The 13,946-nt window shown below is 39.6% G+C and overlaps 1 protein-coding gene across 3 annotated transcripts in view; it reads left to right on the plus strand.

The window, feature by feature from the left end:
- Positions 1-9,371: 9,371 nt before the first annotated feature.
- The window catches only part of magi2a (membrane associated guanylate kinase, WW and PDZ domain containing 2a), a 132,968-nt gene continuing 128,393 nt past the window's right edge, over positions 9,372-13,946 (plus strand). For all 3 annotated transcript variants that reach the window (XM_053508604.1, XM_053508605.1, XM_053508607.1), the window contains exon 1: positions 9,372-9,762. In XM_053508604.1, coding sequence (XP_053364579.1) covers positions 9,465-9,762 — 298 coding nt within the window. In that variant the 5' untranslated portion in view covers positions 9,372-9,464. The remainder of the gene's footprint in view (positions 9,763-13,946) is intronic.

Genomic DNA, 13,946 nt, shown 5'->3' on the forward strand with positions numbered 1-13,946 from the left:
ATGAATAATAATAAATAAGTAAATGAATAATTCATCGGCTGTGTTTAAAAGCTTCATGAGTTCATGAAACCTTTTTGCATTACACAAGAGATAAAATGATTTAGACCAATTTATTTCACATTTCTAACACACGTTATATTAATGATTTGCCTGGTTGGTTTGGACTCGGCCGGTGTATGAGCTCGACTCTGGGAGCGCCACAGACACACAGACACACAGACATGAGGCGAGGTCTTCACCAAAAAGGAGGGGTTTTATTATAATACAAAGTACTAATGTAGATAAAGGTGAGATGGAGAATTTGTGAAAGGGGACATAAGAAATAAAGTGAGGAAGAAGCAGAACAGTGTGAGTAAGTGTGGAGTGAAGACGACGTAGGTTTTACGACAGAGAGCATTACAGCTGGGATGTTGAATAGCTTTCAGTATCGATGAGTTTAATGGATAAAGAAGAGAAAGCGTACGATGATGCAAGCGTCCGCTCTGCCGCGCTTCTAGTTTTATTTGAAAGAGCTGTGGCTTTTCAGATGATAAAAATAAATCATTGATTAACTTAATATAAAATTTCTTATAGTCAGTGCTGCAGTGGATGGCTAAATGTATTTTTCCCCCCACAAAAGCAGATTTAAAAAATAACTGTAACAGTAACTGAGAGATTATTAAGTTACTGAAGCTGGTGGAATGGAGGCCTGGACATGACGCAGTGACAGCAACAAGATTAGCAACAAGATTTTAAATTAAACAAATGTCAAGTAGCATTGTTCGTGTCTTTCTTTTTTTTCGTGGTAAACTAGCTAGAGTTGGTATCATCACTACTCTGACAGTGAGTCCCCAACGTACGAACATTCCAGTTATGAACTTTCGAAGATACAAACATGTGCATGTCCAATCGCGGAAGGTAGATGACATGTTTTGCGTACATCGTCACATGCGTTCACGTGCATAACAGCAGTGGCTATGAAGCTGGTGTTGATAAGAAACACCAAGTAATAACGATGGAGACAAAAGTAAAAACAATTAGGAGAATGGAGTGAGGTGAAAAGATGGCAGACATCGCTCAGTCTTTTAACATGAATCGTTCAACCATCGACACGATCCTAAAGAGCAAGGACAAGATCATGGAGCATGTTAGTTTTATACTGTGTATAGACAGTTAGCGTGTTAGAATTCCAGTACCTACAAAATGTTTGTTGGACTTACGAACAAATTGGACTTATGAACAAGCTCTCAGAATAGAAGTCATTCGTATCATGGGGACTTAATGTAGTCCACAAAATTAAACATCGCCATACTGCACGAATGCACGAATAGCTTTAAAGCACATGTCACAAATTTATTAGCTTGTTATGTATATATATAGTAAAAGAAACAACAGTGTTGTGGGGATAAAAAACAAACTAAACATGTAACTTTTTTGCTCAGTATGTTAGCTAGATGCCTTTTAATCTTACCTTAACAAGTGCTTCTGTTTGAGATGCTTGAAAAAAGAGCCAGAATAATTCCCAGGCCTGAGATCAAGTGGGCAGGACCGGTTGCCCAGGTAACCGTCAATCACTTTGGTATGCTAAGCAATCAGCGCCTGCCAGACATTTGGGTAAACTAGTTTTGGTGAAATTGATTTGTTCCTGTCGTTCCCCTCAGTTCATGGTGTTGTATGAGTGCAGTGGTGTCAAAAGTATTCACATTCATTACTTGAGTAGAAGTATAGATACTCTAGGGTTTAAAAAGACTTCTTTAGAAGTTGAAGTATCAACTCAAGCTTTTTACTCAAGTAAAAGTGTAAAAGTTACTGGTTTCAAAACTACTTAAAGTATAAAAGTAAAAGTAACGTGAGGGGGGAGAAAGCATTAAGGATAAAAGCTTAGGCTGTGCCACGGGCCTATATACTGCACTAACACCTCATTAAGAAAAAAGAAAAATGTGTTGTTGTTTTTTTGTTGTATTTTTAACGGCCATAGTGATTTGGGATTCTGTATATGGCAATTGAAAAAGAATGCATTTTAGTCCAATGCAAATACATTAAAGAGCCATATATGTGTACTACTGAGCATTAACATGTTTCATGGATAAGAAGATATGAGAACTAGTTGCCTATAAGTATTTTAATGGTGCAAAAAGTCAAACTTTAGAGGCGTGTCATCGGTAACCTTTATTGGAATGTAAATTTACATCCAAGCTTAGCTGCAGAAATCTGTGGGGCAACATACAAGAAAATTGGTGCACCCAGGGCAGGCTTAGGAACAATTACCCTTGTGTGGTTGTCTACAATAAACATTAGTGCTGTCAGAATGAAGGATTAATCCAAGTGATTCATCAAAAAAATGATATCGATCTATCTCATTCCTGTTACCTTCCTCTCTGGTGCTTGGTTGTGACATTTCGCTCGAATCTTAAGTCTCTATCACGGACATCTTCGCCTACTTATCACGACCTTATCAACCGAAAATGCTATTTTATTTAAACGTCCTTGCTGGAGTGTGTGACGTGACGTAATGTGCAGGTGCGATGGATCGCGTCCCAACCAATAGGGTGTCGGAATGGTATGTTTATACTTCTCATCCAACCACAATTAAATTCGCTCCATCCGGATGGCACGATTTATCCGGATGTTTTTTTTTGTTTGTTTTTTGAATGACAAGCTGAAATAAAATAGGAGTAACGAGGCTATTTTTAAAATGTAAGGGGTAGAAAGTACAGATAATTGCGTGAAAATGTAAGGAGTAGGAGTAAAAAGTCGGCTGAAAAATAATTACTCCAGTAAAGTATAGATACCCAAAATTTCTACTTAAGTAAGGTAACGAAGTATTCGTACTCCGTGAACGCTCATGTTTTGATTAGATAATGAATGCACTTTGTTTAAAATCTCTGTTTAAAATGTTGGAAGTAAAAGTACAGGTTTTTCAACACTAAATGTAGAGAGTAGAAGTCAAAAAGTATCACGTGAACAATACTTAAGTAAAGTAGAGATACATGAGAAAAAAAGTTAAGTCCCGTACTAAAGTACTTGCACGTTGTTTCTTTCCACCTTAGGACTAAACACAGGTGAGAGTAAGTTAATTAATCAAACACAGCTCAGATCAAATAACATCGGCGTCCATGAGTTATCCATGAGCGTTAATGCTCTTTGATCCTCTGCTTGTTTTTTGTTATTACTAAATGATGAAGGCTGTACGGTGGTGCGTGATCACGGTAAGGGTCGCCGGAGTCAAACCCGAGCCTCCAGCAGAACGAATACATCAGGGAGAAAATGAAAAGAGAGAAGCCCATATGTGGAAGGAAAGGAAAGTGTGATTGAATATCTGGGTCATGTGAAATCTCATCTCAGTGGCCAGGGAAAATATTTATAGAGTTGGTCTTTTTTCTTTTATGCGTAGTGTGTGGGCCTGAGCAGCACACAGATCAAAATCTGGAATTAAAGGCCTGTTATTAAAGATACACACATCATAATCGGAGACGTGAGGTTTCCATCCAGCTCACAGAGAAGCGCAGGTTTAATACAGAAGTGTGTTGGGACTACGAAAACAAAACAGAAACACACACACACTACAGTATAATCTTCCTAATCTGGTGATTACACTAATTGTAGCTGATTCATCAGGATATTCAGGACATTCGAGTTTTAACTGAACTGTTTCTTTAACACTTCTCAACAAGGCATGCTAATGCTAAAGCTAATGCGAATGGTTTGTGTTTAAACTTCTTTAGATCTTTTCTTTGGATTTCAATATTCGGAAATTCGGAAATTCAATAAAAAGACGCGTTAGTAAAGGAGCTGAGACGATTCATAATCTTGAAGAAATATTTAAAATCACTTAATAATAAGCATCAATCATTTTTTTAATAAATAAAATTCTCAGTTATATGCAACTACAGACATATGAAAGAGATTTTCAGCCATCAGAATGTCTTTTTTTAAGGAGACAATATATTATAAACATTGTGTGTGTGCGTGTGTGTGTGTGTGTGTGTGCGCGCGCGAGTGTGATTGCATGGTGTCTCCCACTAATAGCAGAGCATCTGGTGGAAAAGTAAACACAGCGAACACACCACACGCCACGGCCACGTCTCTTTACTCCACTGATGAGCCGTGACAAATGCTTTCATTCTCACCCTCATTCTCACTCCTCCACTTTATCAGCACAGGACACAGTGTGTGTGTGTGTGTGTGTTCAGTGAAAGAGAGAGTGATAGAGTTGTTCACATACTTAAGGATGATATATGATTCAAGTAGCTCTGCTGGATCACGCATCGCTCCCCTACGCCATCAGGTTGCCTAGCGATATGCCTCACTGTCACCACGGCAACATCACTGTCAGTCCCCTGTCTCCTCGGGGGCTTATTCATTATATCTGTTCTATTCTATTCAATTTTTTTTAAATCTGTTTTATTCAATTATAATGGTTTTATTGGTATGGTGTTGTTTCACCCACCACAAATGACGAAGGGGAAACTTCTCTATCTCAGACACACAATAAGAAGAGAACAATCATCAGAGAATGTCATCATGATTAGGAAGATGGACAACATGGAAGACCTGCAACATGATGGATCGATACATTAACCTCAACCATGGACAGAAACCAGACACACCTCTCTTAAATGCATCAGCACAAAACCTGTGGTCCAAAAATTCATAAAGTCGTTATGAAGCAGATTTGAATCGATGGCTACTAACTAACTAACTAACTAACTAACTGACTAACTGGCTAACTGACTGACTCACTAACTTGCTAACTGACTGACTCACTAACTTGCTCACTAACTGACTTATTATCTTACTAACTGACTCACTAACTGACTAACTGACTCACTAACTGACTAACTGACTAACTCACTAACTAACTAACTCATCGATTCATTCCATTCTATTCTTCTATCTTAGTGCATCTCAATAAATTAGAATATGGTTCAAAAGTTATTTTATGTATAATTTAACTCAAACATTCATTACATTTAAAAGTATTTCAAGCCATTTTTTGTTTTCATTTAATTTCAAACTTTTTGTTTTAAAAATTTAAGTTTTCAAAATATTAGAATATTTCATTTTGCGTTTGACTAAATGACTGTTCACTCAGTCTAGTTCAGTACACACATGGGGAAGCCTGCGCACTTGACAGTTGTCCATTAGATGATAATCGTCTCCCATAACAAACAGTGAAAGCCACAGAAGGTGCTGTATGGAAACATATTTATGGAATATTGACTGGAGGGGAAAAATTAAGCAAAGCTGATTCAAGAAATTGGAAGAGCTTCACAAGGAGTGGAGTGAGGATGGAGTCACAGCATCAAGAGCCACCATGTACAGATGTCTTTGCTACAACTGGTGCGTTCCTAGAATCAAGCCACTCCTGCATGAGAGACAATGTCAGAAGAGTGTTCTGAGAACCGTACCATGATCTGCGGTCCAACGTTCTCTTTTCAGATTAAAGTAAATTTAACTTTGAAATCAAGATTCCAGAGTCTGAGGGAAAAGAGGAGAGGCGCACAATCCAAGTTGCTTGAAGTCCAGTGTGAAGTTTCCATAGTCTGTGATGATTTGAGGTGATCTGTCATCTGCTGGTGTTGGTCCACTGTGTTTTATCCACGGTGTGTTTATCCACAGTCAATGCAGGTGTCTCCCAGGAGATTTTAGAGCACTTCATGCTTCTGTCTGCTGACAGGCTTTATGGAGATGCTGATTTCCTTTTCCAGCAGGACTTAGTACCTCCACACAGTGCCAAAACTACCACTAACTGGTTTGCTGACTCTGATTTTACTGTGCTTGGTTGGCCAGCCAACTCACCTGACCTGACCCCTATGGAGGAGCTGAAGGCTGCTATCAAAGCAACCTGGTCTTCAATAACACATCAGCAGTGCAACAGGCTGGTCACCTCCATGCCAAGCCACACTGATGCAGTAATTCATGACGATCCTGAACAAGTACTGGGTGCATAAAGCAGGGGGTCTCCGAATCCAGTCCTGGAGGGCCAGTGTCCAACACAGTTTGGTGATTCTTCTTCTCAAACACAGCTGATTTTACTAATCTGTTTATTACTACAGTAGGTTCAGTGGGTGTGTTTAGGTGTTGGTGAATTACAAACTGTGCTGGTCACTGGCCTTCACTGGCATTTGGAGACTCTTGGCATAAATTAATATAATTTTTCAAAAGTTTTTTGATTGATCTTAGGAAATATTAAAATATTTTAAAACACTGTGTTTTTGATTTTCATGAAAATCAGCATGAATATGTTCCATTGAGTTTGTTCTCTATTGTATTTTCTTCTTCCTAGTATGTCTGTCTGAATGCTGAGAAAAACGCCACACAGGCATGAATGTCATCTCTGTCCTTGCTGCTATTTGTGAACCGTCTCTATTGTTTGTGTATAAGTGTAGGTCTCTCTCTCTCTCTCTCTCTCTCTCTCTCGGTTCAGTTCTGCGTGTGAGCAACTCAACAAGAAAATATGAAATACAGATCCAGACAGTGATTATGTGTGTGTGTGTGTGTGTGTGTGCAAGTCGCACATCATGAAATTATAGAAATTCCTATAACAGAGGAACACAGACAGGGCAAACATGCAAATATTGTCCAAGTGTAAAATGCAGATTAGTCTCTCTCTCTTTCTCTCTCTCTCTCTCTCTGATTGTGTTTGCTTTTCATTTTAAAGACTCGACACTCCTCTGTGGGTTTTCTGCCTCTCTCAGGGAATTCCTCAGCGTATTTAAAAACCTCCTCCCACTGCGTAAAAATTCCTTTCGGCTTTTCAAAACACACTCCTCGCCTGGTAAAGTGGGGCTGTGACGTGCGGAGCTGCCTGTTCTACAGCACACACACACACACACACTGTGTGCAAGTTTGAGGCAAAAATATGACCCAAGACTTAGTCCTAAGGCCCAAAATACAGTACAAGGCAAAAGTTTGGACGCACCTTTTAATGCACTCACTCATCATCTATACCGCTTTATCCTGTACTCAGGTTCACAGCGGCCTGGAGCCTATCCCAGGAAACCTAGCGTACAAGGCGGGGTACACCCTGGACCCATGCAACACGCAAACTCCAGACGGGAATCGACCCTGGCCGGGAATTGAACCCGGATCCTGGCGGTGCAAGGCGACAGTGCTAACCACTACACCACCATGCCGCCCTTCCTTTTAATTCAATGTTCCTTTCTTTTTTAAATTCTAGAACAATACTGGAGTTTATTTTACATACTGTAAAATAATACAAAGGTTAGCTGTTTTGGAACAGTTCTTGCAAGAGAACTAGTGAATTTTCAAAACCCATCAAGCACATTTCAACAAGGAAAGCAAGACCAAAACTTCATTTAGTTACCAGCCTCAGAAATCACCAATTAATAAACAGCACCTCAGATTAGAGCCGTTATGGAGGATTTACTGAGAATAAGTAGCAGACACGTTCAGAAGAGATTATTGTGTATTTTTGGGCACATCCAGCAACGTATTATAATGTAGAAAGACATAAAAATCAAGAACTGAATGTAAGGGGTGTCAAAACTTTCGACACAGTTCTGTTAATGTAATCTGTATTCTTTAAATATGATCCAAGAAAAATGTTGTGAAAAGAAGTACAACATTAAAAGAGCCAGGTGGACCTGAACGGACAAAAGTGTCAGGTGTTTAAATCAGGTCCCTTATCTCCAGTGAAGGACAAACTTAATGTCTCAGCATACCAAGACATCTTGGACAATGCTACACTTCCCACTCTGTGGCAACACTTTGGGAAAGTCCCTTTTCTGTTCCAACATGATAAAGCCCTATTGCACAAAGCAAGAACTATAAAGACCCGGTTTGATGAGTTTGGTGTGGAAGAACTTGACTAGACTAAACACAGAGCCCTGAGGTCAACACCATCAAGCAGCATTGGGATGAACTGGAACGGACATTGTGTTATCATCCAACATCAGTGCCTGACCTCATAAAAGCTCTACAGAATAAATGGACATGAATTTTCACAGAAACACTTCAACATCTTGTGGACGGCCTTCCAAGAAGAGGTGAAGCTGTTAGAGCTGCAAAAAAAGAAACCGACTCCATATCGAAGTGTGTATTTGGTTACGATGTTATTGCAGATCATACCAACATACAATATCTATCACTTTGCACATTACATATCATTTCTACAGTTTATACTTTTACATTTACACTTGATATATCTCATTGTTATATTTTATTGTAACTGTATATTGTTTATACTGTAGATTTTATGTCTTTTCTAGTGCAATTTATCTCTTCTTACCTTCTTATGCCATTTCATAATTACTTTTTTTTTTTTTGTTTTTGGTAGTTGTATAAGCATTTCACTGCATATGGTTGTGTAAGAAATATTTTTCTTTCTTTTTTTTGCAGGTTCGGCCAAATAATTTTGTCCATATAAGTGCATTTGTAACATTAAAAAAATAAAAACAATCCCCGCTGTGAACATCAAGATGTCAGTAGTAATGATGTTGGTGGCGTGTTGAAAAAGTGTTCTGTTACTTCTACTCTACTTATCCAGAGCATCTTAAATATTTTATCTCATTACACATCTGAGTAGTTAAGGGTCTTGCTCAAGCGCCCAACAATGGCAACTTGGTGGTTGTGGGGTTTGAACCTGGGATCTTCCAAACCGTAGTCCAACACTTTAACCACTGAGCTACCCCTTACCTTCTTCTTCTTCTAATTAGTTAGAACAGTCATGATAAAGTCATAGAGCTACTGTAAAACTAAAAACTACATTACACAGCTATAATCTCAACAAACAATAATAATATTACAAAAAATGGTTTTATATTGAAAATATAAATAAAACATATTTTGTTTCCAATATAAAGCTTTTTTTGTAATATTATTGTTTTGTTATATACAGCATATATAAAGTATAATATTTATATGTGAGAAATATATTTTATAAATGTTATACTTTGGTGCTAAAATATTATTATTATTATTATTATTATTATGTGTCAAAGCCCCGCCCCTTTCTACTTTTCATGAAGTTAGACTCTTAGGCCACGCCCACTTCTCTTTTTCAGGAGAAGTTCTGTCACTTCTGCATAAATCTGAAACTCTCTCTCTTTCCATGGAAATGAATGACTTCCGGTCTCTCTAATCGCATCCTGTGCTTGTGTGTGTAAGAGAGAGAGAGAGAAAGTGTGTGTGTGTGTGTGAGAGAGAGAGAGAATGTGTTCAGCTGTAAATACTATGTCTACAAACCCCAAAAGCATGGAGAAGACCAATACGCGGCGCGTGTGAGAGTTTTCTGCACCGACCCAGCTGTTTACAGATGTTACATTGTTATTAGTGCTGGAGGAGAAGAAGAGGAGGAGGAGGAGGAGGAGGAGGGTGTGCCTGGGATTTAACACGGGACAGAAAGTTTTTCTCTGTGTGTGTGTGTGTGTGTGTGTAGTGTAGTGTAGTGTTGTGTTATGGGTCTTTAACCAGGACGTCCGACATGGATCGTGCAGCAGTCGGAGATTAAAGAGCCTTTGATGTTGACTAAAAGTGTAAAGATGTCTTTGAAGAGGAGAGGCCACTGGAGCAGCAGGGTGCGCGAGGTGCTGCTGGCGCGGGACCGGGGCAGCGGGGAGCTGTGTGTGGAGATCAGAGGGGGTGCAGAGCTCGGCCAGTTCCCTGTACTGGGAGCTGTGGACGGGAGAAGCCCGGGGTGCAGGGGAGAACTTCTGCTGGAGGTCAACCACACCCCTGTGCCAGGGCTGACCACTGGAGACGTGCAGGCGGTCCTACAGCACTGCAGGGACCCCGTGCGCCTCAAGTGTGTCCGGCCAGGTGAGTCTGTCCATCTCTGAGTGTGTGTGTGTGTGTGTGTTCAACCTGCGCGTAACGGTGCTGCACCGAGTCGGTTCACAAAGGAGTCATTCGTGGCAGTTTGTTTTGTTCCCAATCCTTCCATCAGCCACATTGTCACATGATCCACTTTGTGAAGACACTCACACACTAATCAGCTACACACCCGGTCACCTCATCTACACCTGCTCTCTGGATTTAGCTCAGATCATGTCTTGTTTTGAACTTTAGGAATGAATCATTCTATAGAGTCGACTCCTGCGTGCACGCCATCTCTCTTCTCTTCTCCTGTGTGTGTGTGTGTGTGTGTGTCGCCGCTTCCAAAACGTTCCCTCCGGAGGGGTGTGTTAGGGCTCGTTCCTGGCCCAAACACCGCAGACAGCCCGTTAGATCGGACACGGTTTAGACAGACTCAGACTGAAGGACATCACCGCTCGTGACTCACTCACAGAATCAGATCCTTTCATGTTGTTCGCACGTGCTGCGCAGCGCTCGCATCTCCCCCTGTTACACAGTGTCTCCGCAGTGGAATCATCCGTTACCATGGAAACACAGCACGCTCCGAACATGCCTGCGCTCAGGACGAGGCTTAGCAGTGTGCACTTATTATATTTACCTTTCAGGCTTGTTTATCCGAACATTATTTATTTATTCTTTTATTTATTTTTAAAAAAGCTTAATATTTAAGATGTTAATATATATTATATAATTAATATAATATTATATATTAATATTCTTTTTTTTGTATAATTGTGTCTTGTGTTACATATAATAATGTATATAGACTGTATTTATTTATACCCACACAAATGTTATGGACGTTACCTGCTATATTTTATTTTTGCTTATACAGTATCCCCTTTTCCATTTTACAGCGTTACCTGTTCTGTAGTTTTACTGCACACACTCTATAGCCATGTTGCACAGTTTATATTTATATTTTAGATTAATATATATTTATAAATATAATATAAGGCCCGGGTTGATGTGTAATGTATATTATAGTAATATATATATATTACTTCTTTTTTTTCTTTTCCTGAAGTGTGTATACATTTTTGGCGCACCCTGTGTATACATAAACTACTTATGTAACCTGCACCTTAAACTCTCACTCACTCACTCACTCACTCACTCACTTATTCATCTTCTATACCACTTTATCACTTTATATAGTACAAAACAGACCAGTTTTCAGATGGAAACAAAAAATCTAATGTACGCTCCTGGGATTTGCATAAAAATAGAAAGGAGCGAGTGTGACAAAGTTACCAGAAGAACTCAAGCTCAGTAAATCCTAACAACCATTTGTTTTTATAAAACGGCACAAATTTGTTTCTAAAACTCCTGATTTAAAGAATGAGTTTTTACTATAAATATTGACTGTTTATTTTATTACTCTTTATTACTCTTTATATTCAATTTGTATAGCGCTTTTAACAATTAGCATTGTCGTATATGTTTCTTTAATGCAAAAATGTTTTCAAAAGCATCATTTGCTTATGCCATATTTTTTTATGTGCCCAAGACTTTTACACAGAACTAAAGTATAGTATTTTATATATACAGAGCCAGTAAAAAAATTACTGTATACACACTTTAGGAAAATAAAAATAGAATTATGTATATTATATTAATGTAATATTTAATAAATTTGGTATAAAATATTTACAATATATTAATATATATACAAGTTTTCTTTCTTTTGCCTGACTCTGTGCATATAAAGTATACTAAATACACACACACACACACACACACACACACACACATATAAATGTTATATATATATATATGTTGATTTGTGATCTGAGGATCCAGGTTTGAGCCGTGCCGTTGGCGGGTGGCAACACCCCATACCACCCAGCCACTCGATGAAGTGCCCAAAGCCCAAGTGGAAAAGTGCGAGGTTTGTGCCAGGAAGGGCATGGGAGATGAAAGAAAGCTTAAGGTGGTTTGTTGGTTAGCACTGTCGCCTCGTACCTGAGCAGTGTGTGCTGTGCATGTTCTGACACTTCTGCTGCCGTGAGAAGGTAGAGCAGTGTGACAGGCAGGAGATGACTGATCACTAAACGGCATCCTAACGTCAGAGTAAAGAGGAAGAATGTAAAAGGGATTAGTCAGTGCTGTGATGTGTGTGATGGTTCTGGAAGACAGGAGCGAGAGTCTCAGCACTGTAGGGGGGCCAAAATATATTCACAGTTTATGGGTCAGGGTTCGAAAAACTGACTTTCCAAAAATGAACCTAGACTACTGTAGAGGAAACATAAAGCAGCCTGTGTATACATGGGGTTATGTTACGTTCACTGTGTGTGTGTGTGTGTGTGTGTGTGTGAGGTATAGACGTGTCTGGAAGAGAAGTGTGTGTGAGCAGGTATGAGTGTAGCTGTGTCACTTCCTCCATAGAAATTACGTAGTAATCTTACTTCAGTAGTCCAAGCACTTAAACACGCTTCATTAGTAATGGACCTGTCTCTCTCTTTACCTGTCTCTCTCTTTTAATGTCTCTCTCTTTTAATGTCTCTCTCTTTACCTGTCTCTCTCTTTACCTGTCTCTCTCTTTTAATGTCTCTCTCTTTACCTGTCTCTCTCTTTTAATGTCTCTCTCTTTACCTGTCTCTCTCTTTACCTGTCTCTCTCTTTTAATGTCTCTCTCTTTTAATGTCTCTCTCTTTACCTGTCTCTCTCTTTTAATGTCTCTCTCTTTACCTGTCTCTCTCTTTTAATGTCTCTCTCTTTACCTGTCTCTCTCTTTACCTGTCTCTCTTTTTTAATGTCTCTCTCTTTTAATGTCTCTCTCTTTACCTGTCTCTCCACATGTCTTTCTCTTTACATGTCGCTCTCTTTACCTGTCTTGGTGGTGTGTAAGCGTGTGATGGTGTATTAGCGTGTGATGGGGGTGTGTTAGTGTGTGACGGCACTGTGTTATCATGTGACAGCAAAGTGTTAGCGTGTAACGGTGTATTAGCATTTAACGACGGTGTGTTAGCGTGTAACAACGATGTGTTAGCGTGTAACGACGGTGTATTAGCGTGTAACGATGGTGTGTTAGCGTGTAACGATGATGTGTTAGCATTTAACGACGATGTGTTAGCGTTTAACGACAGTATGTTAGTACTTAGTGTGTAACGACGGTGTTAGCATGTTAGTGTGTGTTACGACAGTGTTAGCATGTAACGACGGTGTGTTAGCATGTAACAACGGTTTGTTAGTGTGTAACGACGGTGTTAGCGTGTAACGACTGTGTGTTAGCGTGTAACAACTGTGTGTTAGCATGTGTGTTAGTGTGTGACGGCGGTGTGTTAGTGTTTGATGGTTTGTTAGTGTGTGACGATGATGTGTTAGCGTGTGACGGTGTGTTAGCGTGTGACAACGGTGGATTAGCGTGTGACAACGGTGGATTAGCGTGTAACGGTGAGATTTTGTGTGACGGTGTGTTAGCGTATGATGACGTGTTAGCAGGGGACGGCGGTGTGTTAGCATGTGATGTCTCTCTCTATATATTTCTCTATGTACAGCACATTTTTCCACATTTTGTTATGTCACAGCCTTATTCTAAAATGGATTAAAATATTTTTTTTCCTCAGAATTCTACACACGACACCCCATAATGACAACATGAAAAAAGTTTGAGATTTTTGCAAATTTCTTAAAAAAAAATTGAGAAAGCACATGTACATAAGTATTTACAGCCTTTGCCATGAAGCTCAAAACTGAGCTTAGGTGCATCCTGTTTCCCCTGATCATCCTTGAGATGTTTCTGCAGCTTAGTTGGAGTCCACCTGTAGTAAATTCAGTTGATTGGACATGATTTGGAAAGGCACACACCTGTCTATATAAGGTCAACAATTGACAGTTCATGTCAGAGCACAAACCAAGCATGAAGCCAAAGGAATTGTCTGTAGACCTCCGAGACTGGATTGTCTCGAGGCATAAATCTGGGGAAGGTTACAAAAAAATTTCCCAATGAGCACAGTGGGTCTCCATCATCTATAAGTGGAAGAAGTTCAAAACCACCAGGACTCTTCCTAGAGCTGGCCGGTCATTTAAACTGAGTGATTGGGGGAGAAGGGCCTTAGTCAGGGAGGTGACCAAGGACCCGATGGTCACTCTGTCAAACCTCCAGAGGTCCTCTGTGGAGAGAGGAGAACCTTACAGAAGGTCAA

The sequence above is a fragment of the Clarias gariepinus genome, chromosome 12 (genome assembly GCF_024256425.1).
Source record: "Clarias gariepinus isolate MV-2021 ecotype Netherlands chromosome 12, CGAR_prim_01v2, whole genome shotgun sequence".
Lineage (NCBI taxonomy): Eukaryota > Metazoa > Chordata > Actinopteri > Siluriformes > Clariidae > Clarias > Clarias gariepinus.